This window comes from Strigops habroptila, chromosome 4 (assembly GCF_004027225.2).
Source record: "Strigops habroptila isolate Jane chromosome 4, bStrHab1.2.pri, whole genome shotgun sequence".
Classification (NCBI taxonomy): Eukaryota; Metazoa; Chordata; class Aves; order Psittaciformes; family Psittacidae; genus Strigops; species Strigops habroptila.
The window spans coordinates 22,038,109-22,056,816 of NC_046358.1; the positions used below are offsets into that span (position 1 = coordinate 22,038,109).

General features: G+C 37.6%; 1 protein-coding gene across 10 annotated transcripts in view; it reads right to left on the bottom strand.

Moving 5' to 3' along the window:
* KLC1 (kinesin light chain 1) overlaps nucleotides 1-18,708 on the bottom strand; it is a 50,059-nt gene that overhangs the window by 21,319 nt on the left and 10,032 nt on the right. For all 10 annotated transcript variants that reach the window (XM_030482595.1, XM_030482594.1, XM_032919873.1 and 7 more), the window contains 6 exons: nucleotides 9,317-9,578; nucleotides 6,319-6,549; nucleotides 4,236-4,314; nucleotides 2,055-2,280; nucleotides 1,455-1,542; nucleotides 636-737 (listed from right to left, as the gene is read on the bottom strand). In XM_030482595.1, coding sequence (XP_030338455.1) covers nucleotides 636-737; nucleotides 1,455-1,542; nucleotides 2,055-2,280; nucleotides 4,236-4,314; nucleotides 6,319-6,549; nucleotides 9,317-9,577 — 987 coding nt within the window. In that variant the 5' untranslated portion in view covers nucleotide 9,578. Of the gene's footprint in view, nucleotides 1-635; nucleotides 738-1,454; nucleotides 1,543-2,054; nucleotides 2,281-4,235; nucleotides 4,315-6,318; nucleotides 6,550-9,316; nucleotides 9,579-18,708 lie in introns of those variants that run through there.

An 18,708-nucleotide genomic window follows, 5' to 3' on the forward strand; every position in this document is an offset into this window, starting at 1 on the left:
GAAAATTGAATAACTTGTATTAAAATGTTCGCCAATCATCGTATCAGGGTTTAGAAATGCATCATTTAGAAATATGCTGTTAGTTTTTATTCCTCATCAACTCAACGTGAGGATGACAAAAGAGATATATGAAAATTACACAATTCTATTAAAAACTGAGAATGCTGAAGAACAATTCATAACAGGAATAATATAAATAGTATAACAACCTTGCATGCAGTGTATTAAACAAAGCCTGAAGATGCAGGCATTCAGTGTCATGGACTAGAATAAATATCCACATAGTCATAGAATAATCAACTTCAAAATTTTAATGTTGTTTCATTTTTAGTTCCAAAGCTTTTGTCAAATGAAAGATTACTTAACTAGCAAAGGGGAAAGAAAAAGGTAAAGAAGGTTAATTACAAAATACAGAATTTAGAATATACCCAGAGTGCTCCAGCAGCTCCACAGGACTACTTGAATGTGCAAGTGTTTTGAATTTCAGACACTGCTAACTACTAGGGCATTGATAACTCTGGTTTATCTGGCAGATCTACCCACCCAAAACATACAACAAGTAAATAAAGCAAGCTTAACATTGCCCTCTCCCTCAAAAAAATCCATTCAAAGGTGCTGGATTCTTTTACTCATACCTTTTCCCTGATTTCCAGAGCTCGCTTACACAACGGTTCAGCTTCTTTGTACTTTCCCCGTTTACCATAAAGTACTGCAAGATTGTTTAGAGTTGCTGCCACCTGTCAACAGCAGAGAAATTTTAATCACACTGGAATTCACTGATACAAATATATGACAAATGAATACACCTGCAATGCATTGATGTTTTCAAATTTTCCATGCACAGGGTAGACCTCTTGAGATTTGCAAATAAATAATTATTGAATGCATACATATACAAACAAGGAAAGGAAAAAAAATCATGAAATAATTTTGCTTCATTTGTGGAAATGTCATTTAGTGCACACATTTTCTTCATATGTTCTTCTCTTACAAAGTTACTCCTCAGATCTATACTCAGAGCTGCCCTGTTTCACACAGGCTATATGAAGTGAGATAACATTAATTTTAAACCCTGAGTACAAAAGCTTGATTTAAGTTTCATTTCAAAGCAACCATAAAACAAATCAGCAGGACCCCTTCAATATGAGTTTTATAAAGTGATTTGAGTAAGAAAATTAAAATCTTTCTTCACAAATTGATTTCCCGTAGAAAATCCATGCAATCCAAAATCAAATGTGTGAGAGTCATTTATGGTGAAACAACATTGAATATAATGCTCAAAAGGCATGTTAAATATTTAAGAGAAAATGACTGTTACATTGTGGCCTCCTACCTGTACTGTCTAGAGATAAGCCAGGTCTTAAAAACTTTCCTGTTGAGTTTAATATTAGAATGAGTTGAAAAACGTTCAGTGAAAAACACAACTAAAAATATGATATTGCATGTATACAAACCGCTGGATGATCTTTGCCCAAAGTCTTCTCACGGATAGCCAAGGCATCATTCAGGAGATTTGCTGCATCTTTGTATTTGTTCTGGTCTCTAAATTTTAAGAGTCATAATTAATACTGGGGATTCAGAAAAGAAAGTCGTAAAAATGAATCTGACTTCAGTATTGGCCTAAAGATGCTAGTACAAAAGAAGAGTATTTAACAATATATTCAGGAATTGGGAAGTAAAAACCTGAAGCCTGTCACTGTAAAGTAGTTCGCTGGTTCAGGACTAGCATGTACTACCGCTACACTGCTGTCCAATTTATTCCTCTAGATTATCTACAAGTGTGTAATCAAGACAAGCCGCCCCAGAAGGCAAAAAAAAAAGGTATCAAAACCAGCTTTGCTCCCAAAGCAAAGGCATAGGCAAAAATGAAGTAACTTTTTTGACTTTTAAGCATAGGGACACATGTAAGTATTGCAGCACCCTCCTAAGGGTTTCAATTTTTTTAAAAAAAGGAATGGAAAATAAAAGAGTCAAAAAATGTTAGTCTGAGCATTAACAGGTTGTAGCCAAATATTATTTAGTTAATTGATACTTATCTACGTCAGTATACAAACCTGTACACCAAAGCAAGTATGTTCAACATAGTGGCAACATCAGGATGATCATGACCTGAAGTCTTCTCCAGATCTTCAAGAGCTTGTTTACAGAGAGGTACAGCAACCTCATATCTACCTTGGGAAGCGTACTGAATAACAAGATTATGAAGGGTCCTTAATCTTGCTGGAATTTCATAGCCACCTTGTTGGGCAGCAGCTGCTGCACTGCTGTGCTGCTGTTGAACTGAAAGAAACACACGAGATTTCAAGTTGTTTAAAAGATGACTGCAACTAAAGCATTTAACATTACTGCTCAGTGACAAAAAATGAGACTCACTGAATTTTAGAAAGTATTAGTATTAGAACATACTTCACAAGCAGTCATGCTGTCTTCAACAGTGACAGTGAAACTATGACCATTTCATTCTTCATATTCTGTCCATTACTGTGTTATTTTACACTTCTATTAGCTCAAAGGCCCAAATGTAATAAACCAGAGAAGAAAGCAGGAAACTCTTTCAGCTCAGCAAATCATTAACAATTCTCAAGATCATATCATAATTTTGCAGTTACAAATATCGATGTTTCCCTGTGGAAAGGAACATTAACATAGACAAGCCAAATACCTGCAGAAAAGCTCCCACGATTTGTCTTTTTCCTTTATTCTCCTTCTCTAAACATACTTTTTTGTTTGTTTCCTTTTTTTGCTATACTAAGGAGTACTTAAGGTTGGCACATAAAGGATTAGAAGACCTTGCATGCCACAAGTAACAGCTGCAAGAGAACAGGCACCAAGTGAAGGCCAGTGACACTTTAGGTAAAACCTTTAGGTTTTACTTACTAACTTTCAGGCTTAGCCACTTCTTTTCCAGAAGCTCCTAACCTTTGGTTGTTGCAACCACCACGCTCCAATTCCCTCCTATACCCCACCTCCCCCTCCCAAATCTACTACCCCTTTTGTCTTCCTCTGGGAGATTTCTGGGAAAATTGAGAAAATTCTCTCTTACTCATTTACATTAAATTCTAAACACCACGCAGGATAAGGGCTCCATGAGCCTGACATTCTTCTTTCTACGAACAAAAACCACTCTCACCTCAAGTGGGAGCCTTTTTATGTCAGTGGCATCATACAATTCCAAGCCTACACCCACTACCACTGCCTACCAATGCACTTTCAGAGCATTTCAGTATTTTTTCTGGAGGTCAAGGAAATTACTCACAGATCAACTTTGAAATAAGGTAGATGGACTATGCAGGTATATAGACAGCTTTGCCATTCAACTTTCCTAGTACAAAATTCTAGGGAAGCAAGCACGAGCTCAGAAGGGAGCTCATGGTCAACACTAACCTATTCTAAACTCTTCAAGTCTTCCTTCCGTTGATGGCTATGGATAGCACTACCATGCTATGAAGAATGCAGTGTATTTTGTGCATGTGCCCGTAAAGGAAATTTGAAAGTCTGATTACACAGGTGGGACCCTTCAAACATTTCTTCTGCAGTCACTTGTCTACTGAGAACCATAATATTACTAGCACACTGCCTACACACTATAGTATCAATACATTATACAATACCAGCTTTACACCTGTAAAACCCCCAAAATTTCACTAAGCAAGGCTTATCTATTAATGGCTTCTTTCAATCATGCTACCAAACCACTACCTCAAACTGCACAGCATATTCAGAGTCCTTCTGACCAGAAGACAACACTTCTGGAATGAGTAGTAAAACTAAGGAAAACTACCTCAGCAAAGGACAAAATATTATATGAGAAAGACTTCATACCGAAACCTGCCCCAGAGTGTTAAATCAGATCATTGAAAAGGCCATTAACAGAATTCACCATCTGATCAGACCATCAAAAGGCTTCAGTATATCAGAATCTGTCTCAGTCTCTTGGACCAAAGTGACTTTTCCATTATGAGGCCCACAGGAAAGACTGTGGGACAAATTTTAAACTGGGGTCCGTGCCAAGAACTTTACGACAACCAGTAAACTCTATTTAAAAACCTATGCCCCAGTTCTGCACATATCAATGTATAGAATGTATATCAATGACTAGTTTCCTTATTCTAGCAGAGGCATTCACCACTCCCCGTGTCCCACAGGACCCCAAACATGGGTTCATTTTTCTAAACAGCATCTTTATATTCTGCATTGCAGAAACCTACTAATATTGTAATTTTAAGTGCACTTACTTCCTTGTCCTTGGTCATCCTCATCATTGGGAAACAAGTCATCCAAAGGCTCTTTGGTGGAATCTGTATCCTTATCCTCCTATAGAACAACCGCAAACGCAAATTGTTATACTTAAATCTAAGCCATAAAGGGACAGCAATGTTAGAGGAAAACCCCACATCCAGAACTTAGGAATAGACAGGAATAACACTTCTTATTGAAATTTTATGAAGATCTTATGTTCAAATGTATTTGCATAATGTGTCCCAAACAACACAGGACACCTTCAGAAGAGCCAGGAATAGAAATCAGATCTCCTAGATTTCAGTCTCAATTTGAGCACACGCGAACACGTTTGCTATTCTTACAGAGACATCATACCTAATGAAAGTACCCAGTGACGAGTGAATGCTACTGAATACAGATTCAGTGCTACTAAATACTGAACATTGTACATTTTTAGTCGTAAACACAGTTACAGATGGGCAAGGGAGAGAAATATGGAGACCTCAATTTCTGAGTGCTCAACTTCTGCACAAAAAATAGTTTTTGCAGCTGTAATCTGTAAGGATTAAAAATTAAAAAACCACCTGCAACGAAGTTCATCTCCAACAGTGTTCACCTGGAACCATATTAATTTCTGCACAATCCATCAGTCTACATTGTTTAAACATCCAAAGATCATTCCAAATCATGTAAAATAAAGAAAGAGATCATCTCAATCCTGTTTCTTAAATGTGGGGCCTACACAATATAAACAGTTGAAGTTCTCAGAAAAGTTAATCTCGGTAAGGAGAAAGCCCAGAAGCAGAACACATTCCCATTCTTCTGGCTCTCCATCCAAGAGAAAAAGACAACTGCAGTTGCTGGCATTCGAGTTCAATGGTGGCAAAGTGGGTGCTCTGCAAAAACAGCAGATTGATGGGACTAGATCTCAGATGGGAAGTTCATAATTTTAAGTGTGCTGATTCCAACCTTACACTGAGCATACAGAATTGACTATTTTCAAAGGTTAACGAGAGAGACTGTCCATATGGTTAGTGAAACTATAAAGACGATGTGCTTACTTTGACCTTATTTGCCAATTAAACTTCAAATAACGGCATTATTTAGGCCATCTGCAGATTACAGATCAACAGTTAGCACATCAAAATCCCAATATTCCCTTCTCCCGCCCCTTTTCTAAACAGGCTTCACTGGCAGTATGCGGCTACAAATACCAACTCATGAAATAGCACTGGAAAGTTCCACATGCCAAAACAACTCTCACTGCTAACAATATACTAAAAAGGATTCAGTCAAGCAGTCAGTTAAGCGTGACAAATGCATATATTTTCAATCATTATGTTGCTGAAATAACTGGTTACAAAAACCTGTTCTTTCCAAAACACAGCTGAAAAGGTCTAACCACGCAAAATGAGATCTTTCTCTGATGTGCCATCTAACTTAAGGAAACAAATAAAAGGGCAACAAGAAGTGCAAATAATCCAGAAGTCTTTTTAAGTGGTACATTACTTCTATAAATTAAAATTGTATCCATTTTCTCCCTGAATCTAAGCATATGTAACACAGTGGGCTAAACACGACTGAAAACGTGCAGACTATCATAATGTCTGGCAGAAGGGGATCCAGTAACATCCTATCCTCGTGGAAATTATCAACAGATATAAAACCTGCACACTGATTTCACTACATGAAAACTAAATGTTTTTCTTGGAGTCAAAATAAGCCAAGCCCCCTATGTACTTACAATCTGTAATAGTTTAAATTCTCCATTTATTTTAACTGTTGAATTTACAGAAAGGAATTTTTGGTTTGGTTTAGTTCTTCATATTTTTTAAGCTAATATGATACTACGTATTTATGGATTTTGATCCTCATACATATTTTGTTACCTACAGACAGTGAAACATTCTGTTAAAATAAGAATGAACTGAACACTCAGAATCTTTCTGCAAACTATGTGACCCTGGTACAAGGTAAACATTTCAGTGACAACTTTTTGTTAGAGAAATAAAAAGCTTGCATCAGTCACTTCTTGGTAACAAGGCAGATTACAACACACATGTAGATGTAAGGGGCTTTTACTACACAGCTACTTACTGATGGTGAAATATCATCGTCATATTTTTTTAATTGATTCATGAACTCTAGATGTTTCTTTTCTTCCTCCAGTTGAGCCACAGATTGCTCACTTTTCTGTAGCTTCTGCTGTGTATTGGCTAGTTCATCCCGTAGCCACTGGTTTTCCTGGCATAGCCGGCGAACCTGAGCACGCAATTTCTGCTTCTCCGATTCCACTGCATTTAAGTGATTTGACAAGGCCATCATTACCTGAAAAGCAGAAGATGTCACATGACAGTTCCTCTAGAATGCAGTCCTGTATTTAATCTAAAAGCCTTTTATTATTTAAAAACCTATGTCAGCTGTGAAATTCGGTAAACATTTACATATCTCTTCTTTATCTGGTTCTCACTTTTCCTCTCAACTTTTTTACCATTTGTTCAGCCAGAATTAACCTAGAGGAACTCTTTACTAATGATTGTTTTCTATGATGCTACCAGAAATCAAATTGGTTTAGAATTCCCTGAAGATAACATATAATCTTAAAATATATGAAAAATTTGAAACAGATTACTGAAATGGAAATCTTTGTTCCACTAACATCAAATGGAGCAGTAATACTTTTAACTTGAAGGAACACAAAAATGACCTAAGAACTAACACATAGTTCTAATTTAGCAGCTTTCAGATGGAAAAGGATTCATACACATGCTTACAGTTCATAAGGATGAACACCTCAGCATGATGGTAATACTTCAAAGGGATGATTATACTGCTGAGATCTAAATGTGCAACTGAACATAGAGTTTATATAAGCGCTTTACAGATACACATACAATAAGCTTAAGTGTGCAGACATTCAGTGTGTTTGAACAGTCAGTCATATTCAGGACAAAAAATACAACAGCCACAAAAGCAGTCTACTTGAATTGGGTTTTTTTGCTAAGCAAAGTTAAATGAAAAAGGAGCTTGTTAAGTGAAAGCCAAACACTACATAGAGAAGGTATTTCCCCTTCACTGTTTATGCAATCTCCCACTGATACACGTAGAACAGCTCACAGCAATCCCAGGAAGCACACCTTGTAAGAAAGGGTCACTGGTGATAATACAAATCTTCTGTCAGATGAATCTGAAATCCTCAAGTTTAGTATTTCATGTTTCTTTAAAACAAAGTTACCTTGAAGTGTTTTTAAACCAAATATTTCATGTGAAACAGATGGTGTCCTTATGTGAAATTTGGTGTCAAAAAACCCCACATCAAGCCTTTAGAAACTACTTTTTCCTAGAAAAGCAAGAACTCCGCATTGTTCCTAATAACAATCCAAGTCTCCAGACTTCAGCACCTACCTATTTGCACATTCAGAATTGTTAATAATTTAAATAACTTGGCCTATTCAAACAGTGGCATTTTTAACATCAGAAAGTACATTTAGGAGAGTTGTGATAATGGGGTCAACATACTCAAACAACACTGTACAAACTACAATGGCAAACTAAACCCCCTTGTGATCTTACTCTCTAGAATTAACTGAAAGAAAAGTTTGATTGCTTCTTCAGCAATGTCTGTTTCATTTTTACAGAAATAACACTTATATCATCAGACCTACATCCATGTCACAAAAACATCTTTAAAGCATTTCCATGTCTAATTTAAATACTGCAAGTAAAAACAAAAAAATCCTACATTGTTGCAACCCAAGCTGTGCAGGAAGAGTAGGTTTATCAGGTCTGAGAGTAGCAGTTTGAAGAATTGCTTCCTAACAAAGGCACTAAATACAGACTTCTTGGCTCCTCGCCACCACAGTTCATGAAACACTATGTGGGCCAAACTAGGCAGGAACATCTGCAACTAGGCTGCTGAATCAGACAGAGCCAAGAATCAGAGCTATCTTTTCAGAGTCCCAATACCATGTCAAAATTAGGAGAGAGAAGTTACTCATTCATTCACACATCTTCTACAAACACCCACTAAATGTAACTCCACTATTGTAATTTTATTCCACATGTCTTTTAGTATTTTCTTCCAATAGAAGGGATCAAAACTTGTACGATATACTAAGGCCTGACCTAATTTGTACCATAATGTCCAGGGGTTCTTTGTACATTGCAGGTCTGGTAACCTGCATTTGTTCATTCTCTCAGGCTTCAATTCATCAAGGTCCAATGCACACAACTTCAAATCACCAATCAGTAATAGCTCGACAGCTTGATGAAAAGACTGAGCACAGTTACAAAGATAAAGCCTATTAATATAGAGCTGACTCATTGGCATTTTCAACTCATCTGCAAACACTCTGCCATTTTATATTGATGACTGTGTCGCATCACATCAGGTTTCAGGTTTTTGACCTAGTACAAAATACCCTAAAGCTGGACTTTAAATATAGTCCTGACATCCTGACTAAACATGCATCTTTTCACTCACCTTTTGTAGACAATACCTTCATCAACTAAGACAGTCCACATAAGGAGTCCTTTAAGAGTGAAAGTTACTCAGATTCTGTATTCAATTCTCAACGTCTAAAAAGCTTTTAGATTCAATTTTGGTTTAGTAAAATGTTTGATAAACATTAGAGATTCTTGAGATCCAGGAGCATTGTGAGCTATTATAAAGAATCTCAGAATCAAGGGAATATAAACATGAATTTAGGGTTACAACAGAGCTCAAAGCTTAGAGCAAATTTATTTGTGTGTGTGAGACCTCCATATGGAATAATTTGGAGTTAAAATGCCAACACTCAGTTCTTGAGCTGCTTAAACATTACCTGCCTAATGCTGTGGAAAAGTCTAAACAGCAAATAGCCACTATCTCACTAAGTAAAGAGGACTCAATCGTGAGCTTCAGTGCTATAATGCTGAATTCATCATTAGTTCTGTTAACATAGCAAGACAAACAGTATCTACCTCTACTAATTACAGCAGTCTTTTTCCTTAACTTGCAGTAACAACGTAAATGTCCCAGCACATTACTAATATTCAGTAAGGCAAATCTTAAGTCCTCAAAGTCTGAAATATTTTATTTCTGCTGCAATTTTACCTGTGCTTCACTAAGGCCAAGCTCCAGCATTTCCAGTGACTTTCGAATCATGTTTGATTTTTCTTCAACCAGATTAGTTTCATCATCTTTCTTCAAACATTTCAGTGTTTCAAGTAAGCTCTGTAAAATTGAATTGTGTTCATTCTTCAGTGCCTCTAGTCCATTGATCACTTGCTTAGTTTTGGCAATGATTTCATCTTGAGTGAGCTTCTCCAACTTCTCTTCCTTTAAATACACCATTGTGGACATGTTTTCATACATTCTGAAATGGAAGAATACACTAGTTAATCCAAATGAAAAAATCAGCAATTCTCTGTAACTGAATAAAGCTTTCTGTTAAGAAGTCATTAAAACATACAAATTTTAAATGTATATTCAGAATGCCATTATATTTTTGCACAACTTTTACAATGTTTCAAGTCCTGAGTTTGAACAGTGTTTCAAGTTTCCCAGTTTTTATTTCCAGATTCAACATTAACACTAACTCATAAGCCAAACAACAACAGAAAGCAAGATGTATACTACGACACCTAGGAAGTCAGGCAAAAACACCAGGAGGCCTGCATGGATGAACAAGGAGCTTCTGGACAAACTCCAACACAAAAAGGAAGCCTCCAGAGGGTGGAAGGAAGGACAGGGAGGAATACATGGAAACTGTTCAAGCAGCCAGGGATCAGGTTAGGAAAGCTAAAGCCTCAGTAGAGTTAAATCTGTCCAGGGACATCAAGGGCAACAAGAAAAGCTTCTATAGGTATGTTGTTGATAAAAGGAAGACTAGGGAAAATGTGGGCCCTCTCCAGAAGGAAACAGGAGACGTGGTTGCCCGTGACATGGAGAAAGCCGAGGTACTCAATGACTTTTTTGCCTTGGTCTTCACCAGCAAGAGCTCCAGCCACACCAAGTCACAGAAGGCAAAGGCAGGGACTGAGAGAATGAAGAACCACCTGCTGTAGAAGGTCAAGTTTGAGACCATTTAAGGAACCTGAAGATGCACAAGTCCATGGGACCTGTACATGCATCCACGGGTCCTGAGCGAACTGGTGGATGAAGTGGCTACACCACTGTCCATCAAATTTAAGAAGTCGTGGCAGTCCAGTGAAGTTCCCACTGACTGGAAAAGGGGAAACATAATCCCCATTTTTAAAAGGTTAAAAACGAAGACCAGGGAACTACAGGCTGGTCGGTCTCACCTTAGTGCCTGGCAAGATCATGGAGCAGATCCTCCTGGAAACTATGCTAAGGCATGTGGAAAATAAGGTGATTGGAGACAGCCAACACGGCTTCACTAAGGGCAAATTGTGCCTGGCAAATTGGTGGCCTTTTACAACAGAGCTACAGCACTGGTGGAAAAGAGCAACTGACATCATCTACCTGGACTTGGGCAAAACTGTCCCACACAACATGCTTGCCTCTAAACTGGAGAAACAAGAATTCGATGGATAGACCATTCAGTGGATAAGGAATTGGCTGGACAGTTGCCCTCAGAGAGTTGCAGTCAACGGCTCAATGTCAAACTGGAGACCACAGACAAGTGGTGTTCTTCACAGGTCAGTACTGGGACTGCTGATGTCTTCTGTCATCTTTGTCAGTGACACGGACAGCGGGATTGAGTGCACCCTCAGCAAGTTTGCCAATGACATCAAGCTGTGTGGTGCAGTTGACACATTGGAGGGAAGGGATGCCATCCAGAGGGACCCTGACACACTTGAGAGGTGAGCCTCTGAGAGCTTCATGAAGTTCAGTAGGCCAAGTGCAAGGTCCTGCACCTGGGGTCAGGGCAATCCAAGCACAACTACAGGCTGAGCAGCAACTGGATTGAGAGTAGCCCTGAGGAAAAAGACTTCGGGTGTTGATTGATGAGAAGCTCAACATGAGCCGGCAATGCGTGCTTGCAGCCCAGAAAGCCAGCTGTATGCTGGGCTGCATCAAAAGCAGCATCACCAACAGGTCAAGGGAGGTGACTCTCCCCCTCTATTCTGCTCTCATGAGACCCCTACCTGGAGTACTACATCTGTCTCTGGGGCTCCAAAAATAAGAAGGATATGGAGCTGTTGGAGAGAGTCCAGAGGTGGGCCACAAAGATGCTCAGAGGGCTGGAGCACCTCTCCTATGAAGACAGGCTGAGAGAGTTGGGGCTGTTCAGCCTGGAGAAGAAAACGCTCCACGGAGAACTTACAACAGTCTTCCAGTACCTTAAGGGGGCCTACAATAAATCTGGAAGGGATTTTTTACATGAGCATGTAGGGACAGGAATCATGAGAAAAACCATCCTTCTCCAGTAAGAAGGAAACACCATTTTAATCCCTTCCCAAGGGCTACAAAAGCTGTTATCACTATGTATTTTGAAAATAACAGCCGCCTCGTAACATTACTTTACATTCATTATTGGAACTCTACAGCTAAATACATGCATTCAATTGCCTACAGGTATAGATGTAGTTTTGATGAAGTTGCAGCTGCCTCATGCTGGAAAATGTTTAGTAAAACACAGCCCTTGCAAGAAACATTTCACTGTGCAATTCTGTCAGTACCTCATGCACTACTTTAAGGCTGGCAGATTTCTGGATGCTTGTCAAATTCAAATGAAGATCCAAAAAAGTTTAGGAACTCGAGTAACTTTATTATCACACATTCTGTTACTGAAGTGACAAGTATAACACTGTAAAAATACAAACTGAAGACACAGAAATCACTTGATCTTTTTTAAATGTCACCAGAAAAATGTTCAACAATGAACTGAGGAATTGCTCCTTTATACTTATTTATATCTTCAAGTGAACCGGGAAGTATAAATTAGAATAAAGTAGGTAAGATTTTTTCAATTATCATATCTATATGAAGACATTTGGAGAAGCTTTGATAAACTAACATTTAAGATGAATTAGCTAAACTGTATTAAAACTCTGTACAGAAACAAGTCTAGTTTTAGAAAGAAAAGAAGAAAAAATTACAACCACTTAAATCTTGAATAAGAGTGCTGTAAGGCACATGGATATATATGCACCACTTCATGACAACAGCCAAAGGATGTGCTCTTATGCTCTTGCATTACATTAAGAAAAAAAATCCCAAACAAAAAGTGTTCCTCTTTCTGTTTATATACACTCAAATTTCCCACATTGTTATAATCTCCTGCAACACAATACCTAAAAGGCATACCCATTTGTCACAAAAGAGCTGAACACTACACTGGTTTATTTTGTAATAATCTACTGTCTGAAAACACAATGTGGGGAAGCACTGACTTTGGTTTTACCACCGTTTAATGCAAGAACTTCACATTCACAACTATATGTAATACAGAGCGTATATATCTGTATAAAACATCTAATCTGGCATGGCATAGAAAAACCAACTCACCAAAACCTGATGAGCAGAATATTTATGCATTTCCCACTTAAAACCTGAGAACTATTACGGAGAATGCTTCAATGACATTTTCAAAGCACATAATCTGTAAAATTGTGTATAAAAATGAACTGCAATTTAGCGTGAGCCAAATTTGTAAATGCATGCTTCTAACATGCACCATCATATAAGGAATTGTTATGAATTACACTACCTTCAGCATACAACACAACCCTAATTACTGTCAGCTTTCACACCTTTAATCAACAATTTCCATCCTGAATACAAAGAACTGAACCTTTGATGATCGTAAGGAAATAAAAACAGCAGAGGACATGTAATGAATAGAGAATTCCATTTTGTATTAGAGAAGTTGTGAGAAATATGATTTTCAAATACCTAGGTTTTCTACAACATTCCAAAGTAAGTGTGTGATCATTTGTTTGTCTTATGTGGACAGGGGTAACAATTCCTTCTGTGTGCTTCAGTATTTTGTAGTCATTCTACACTGAAGATGGAAGGCAGGCACCTGCATCTATATGTAACACATGTATAGATGCTGTTTAAAAGAAATTGCAAATTTTAACCACACCAGTAGAAGTGAAATTAATTACAGGTGATTAATACTGATAAATTAACAGCCATTCACTGTTAAGAAAAGGATACACAAAACCAATAAAGTAATACCAAAACAGTAGGCCTTGTAACGGTCATGCCTTCATGCAAACAGAATAAAGTATCCTCGGAAGTACCTATCTGACATATGAAGTCACAGAATCTTAGAATGGTTTGGGTTCGAAGGGACCTTAAAGATCACCTAGTTCCACCCCCTGCTACCACCCCCCCCATCACAGGCAGGGACGCCTTCCACTAGACCAGGCTGCTCAAAGCCCCATCCAACCTGACCTTGAATACTGCCAAGGATGGGACATTCACAGCTTCTCTGGGTTAACCTATTCCAGTGTCTCACTATCCTCATAGTGAAGAAAGAGCCAAAACACACATCTCTCTGCACAATTACATCGAAGATGTGAAATGGACACCAATTTGTTACTATAAAGAAAAAAACATTGTCAGATCATAGAATCAGGCACAAAGCTCTGGCTGAATACTCTGAAGCTGCAATTGAGGAAGGCTAAGCCAGCACAGAAGCTTTTGAAGAAAGTAAAAGCAAGTTTAAACCGTATGGGACAAAAACATACTCAAAGCCCATGGCAGCAGTAGACTTGCTTTACAAATACATGCTTCTTGTCTAAATCCAGTGTGCTGGATTTTTAAGCCACCTCATTCTAAACCAAATATAGCTATGTAAGTTTTCACTGCCTCAGAGCTACCAGCACAAACAACTCTACTGGTAGCTGGTGTCAAGTCAAAAGCTGCATCAAGACACAGATTGATTTGAAGGTGCACACAGCCTGGGAGAGGCATTCTAAAGTCTCCTCTAGTGAAAATAGTTAGAATCCTGATCTCTCCCACTGACAGGAAAGGAATAAATCTTTCTGCACAGGTTTCATAGGATGTCTGTTTAAATTATCTCTGTATAAAACACTACAGAAGACTCTTGACAAAGTTTTCACAGTTTCATAGATTGTGTTTGTGAGAATAATTTAGAAGGAGAATAACAAATATGTAATTTATCCTGTTATCAGAACTGATTCTGATAACATGCATCCGTTATCTGATAAATATCTAATATATTTTAAGAGTACTATAGGGGTGTGGTGTTCACCAAACAAGGCCATATTTGACAAGACAATTGTACAATTACTTTTGCATACCCTAAGGCAGCAAATGCATACAGGAAGCAAAAAAATTACACGTGTGTGCAGGAAGTAGACATGCATGTATACAGAGGAAGAGAGATAAAATCTACCATTCCTTTCTAATGTCACTTTTTGAAAATGTTAATTCTTTCTTGCTCTATTTTTTCCCTACAGAAAAAAAGGGCATAGTCAAAGGCTTCTTTGTCAGTTTTAGCCTTTAAATAGTCCAGTGAACTGCAAATTTTATCTGTTATAGGGCAGGAATTCAAGATTCAAATACTAATTTTTCATTCATTTTACAACTGAAAACAAAAGAAAAAGTTAAGATGCCCAAAGGTTTAGCTGGAAAACAGGATTTTGGATGAGAGAAAAAAAGAATATGCAATGCAGCCAGAGCTGTGCACTAGCCAGCTGGCTTAAGCAGTTTACGTATCATATTAAATACGTGCCTGTGTAGATCTTGAGTATTACCTTCCTGGTTTATTTACCACAACACAAACTATGCTGAAGTACAGAAGTCACTTAACACTTTCCAACACTTTAAAAGAAAAATCAAGCATTTTTCTTCAAACACACAAAAATTAATGAACTTGGACAGATAAACATAAAAAGTCCTACAATGACACCTATCAAAGAGGGTTCTGCAGAATTTTGTAACATAAACTCCAGTCAAAGAAATTGAGAATAGCAAGAATCTGAAGCAAACAAAGAAAATAGAGCCAAGCCTACTGTCTTTCAGTCATGTAACCGCTGAGACAATCTCATATATTCTCTGAGATAACATATAGGAAGGACTTAAGTGGCTGTATCTTTAATCACTTTAAGTATTTTGTTATTCGTAAAACTTTCAAACCAATTGCACTAGTAATGCTGACATCACATTTTGTGCCCAAATTCAAATGGATTTAAGACACACCAGAACGAGCTACTTAAGCCCTTCAACTTATATTTAAGGATTTCTTAAACATAAACAGCTTTTCCTACTCCACTACTTTTTAAAAAGTGTAATTTCCCTGCAGATCACCTCAAAGAATTCTTGAACTAAAACATGTAACCATATGAATATGTCTTTGTGTAGGAAAACTTACAAAAGGAATAACATTCTTCTAAGAAACCCACAATGTTATTTGTTTCCTTGACTAAAGATTAATATTGGTCCTAAAGAAAAATAAACAAACAAAACAGTTCTGATTTTTCTTTTTTTTTTTTATTTCCTTGTTATGTATCCCTAAGAAATCCCTTTCTCAGTATTGATGTTTTTATTATTTGCCAGGTTTCAAGTACTAAACACTTGGAAGATAAATTTTTAATGTATCTTGTGTCTGGTCATTATTGTTTTAAAAACGCAATTTAAAATACAATTAACAGAAGTCTGTGAACTGCTGTGACAAGTCAAATTCTCCCTAAACTTTTTCATTGGAATATACAGAGAGGAGGCAGGATAGTTGAAAACTACAGAATAATGTGTCTTCATGAGAGAAAGAGCAAATCATCTTCCTAACAGCAAAAGCTACTACAAGACTGGCTCAAGCCATACCTATGGGCCCTGCCATCTACAAGCACTGCAAATTCCACAAAGATATAGTACATATTAATTTAATTTTTTTGTATCTCCAATACGTACCTATCCATTCACTGTTTTGTAACAATAATCTATTCAGGGCTTTCAACCCTAATTTCACTCTTGGTTCCTCCTTAATTAAATGGCAAGGCTCAGCGTCCTACATCTGGCATGAGCTTGTTTCATTCTGTATTAGCTGCAAATTACAAGTCATTAATTCCCTGCTTAGACCAAGAACACATCTCATTACATCACGGAATGCACCATCTTGAAATACTGCGAGCTGGCTTAACTGCTAATCTTCATAATGTTGAAAACTGCCTTCTCAAACAATCTCAAAAGATCACAGGCCTTCCAGGCACAGAAAGGCAGGCAACCAACCAAAGGCAAGAGATGAAAAAGAGTCTGCTGAGGGATAAGAGTAGTATGTCAAACACTACATTAACTGTTCCCCTTCCTAACAAGGCAGCTCAGCGACACACTAGTCAGAAATGGCAAGGATGAATCACCCACGGATGTCTTTCACACACTTAGAAAGGTATTTGTAAAAGGACTCAGATAAGAAACACTCTAGTTTGAATATACTGCTGTTATGGTTTACAGTCAGAAATCTCCAAGTTTGAAAGAACAATGGTTACTCATTGTTTGGGTTTTTTGTTTTTTTTTTAATATGTTAATTTTTCTTTCTCTGTGAGGCTACTTCTTCTATCACAAGCCATATTTCCATGCATAAGAAAATTTATAATCTTCATCTTGTTTGACTTGCCCTCCTTTTAATTAAAATTATCTCTTTACACTCAGGAATTTTATACATTCATCTCTAACCCCACGAACAAAAAGAGTAGCTTTTTCCTCTTGACATATTCAGGAATGTAGCTGAACTGCCAATGCTATCTGTCACACTTCTCATCATACTAGGTTTGAATCCACAGAGGAGCCTCTACAGAATATAAAGTCGTGAACTACACTTGCAAACAGTGTCCTGTTGGAGGTCAGACTTAAGGTACACTTGCTGACCCAGTTCTATAAACAGAATACTGCTGCACTCCTGTACTGCCTCAGGCTTCCAAATATATCTCAGAAAGTGTCTTCACAGTTTAGCACACACATACACAAGCCACCTTAAAAATAACTCAGTGGGAACAATTAGCAGCACATACTGGAGGCCGTAGATCACTGACCAGAAGCAGCTAAGAAGATGGTGCTGCACATGAGTAGCACCCAAGATTGAGCTACAGAGAAGTCCTTTAGAACATACAATGTGTTTTGGGAAAAAAAAAAAAAACCAACAAAAAAACCCAACACAGAATTAACCCTGTGGAGTCATTTTTCTATCAACTTCCAGCTAGTAAGCATCTGAATTTAAAATACCTTACTGTGCTCCTTCTACCAGCCTTCAACTTGGCACTAACCCTGCATGCAGGAGTCTGCCCTATCACTTGGTTTAAAATGCAGGTATGCAAGGTAAATACTATAAAAAGGACATCTCTAGACCTTTAATGTCAAGGGCACATATCCTAATAAAAAGATCAGAATCACGTTCATAATTTGATCTACAACCTTAATATCACAAGACATCTGCGCTGGTAAGCAAATTGGACAAACACTCATACTTTGTAAAGGTTTAACATTTACAAAGGTAACACATGAATTTCTGCAGAAATGCACAATAAGCACAGGACAGCTTGACTAAAACATGTAAAACACTAAAAACTTCAATATTGGCAGAGATTTCCACCAGACTAATATGGCTGCTGCTCCTCCGACAAGACTGGCAGGTGCAGCCTCTTCTCCACACCACATCAGTGGGAAGAGGCTGCACAGCCGCAGGTTCTAACTCTGCTCCACAACAGCATCCACCTCTGAAAAACACTACATCAGACTGTAGGAAACCCAAACGGCCATCGATAAACCCATCCACTGCATTAAACTGGATTATGTGCTTGTTTATGTGAAGAACACAGTGACTGTACACTTGCCTTGATAAATCTCAGCATCTTTAAACATCGCAGCCTGCTATTAAAAAAAATAATAAAATCGTGCCTTCCAGGGGAAATCTTTGGATTCTTTGGAAGATTACAAAATTACTAAGGAGAAGAGCAGGCAAACAAAATATATTTGCTAATAAAAGAGATGATAGCTAAAATAGCTCCTACAAAACCTGTAGCAAGGGTGATGCTGACAATTCTCTTTGAGAATAAGCAGCTAAGAAGATTTGCACTACTGAGAAAGCACAAGCTATGAAGACTTGCACTGCTGTGGAGTCCTCTTATTTAGATTTCTATAGCATACTACATCAAGACTAATGAAGCATATACTGTTTCTAAGCAATCATATGTGCATTCTCGTAAGTAGCAATCTTAGCACTATTTTGAAATAAATACTTCTGCACATTTTGAAGATAACTGACAAAAAAACCCTTGAGAGTAATTTCAGCCTTCAATCTTCCTTTTTTTTGTAGCAAGTAAACTGTTTTCATTGAAATTATAACTTCCTTCTGAAACAGTTAATGCAGTAAAAAAATCCGTATACAGTACAAAACTATTAAGTGGTATAAAAGCATTCTGTAACTATACAGATTATTCTTCCACTTAAATAAAAAGTTATTATGGTGTCAATCCCTTGACAGTACTCCGCTGAAGAAACACTAGCTACTAGCTAGCATTTCAATTATCATGATACAGTCAAATCTCTATCGTTTAACTGCAGACAATCCAGAT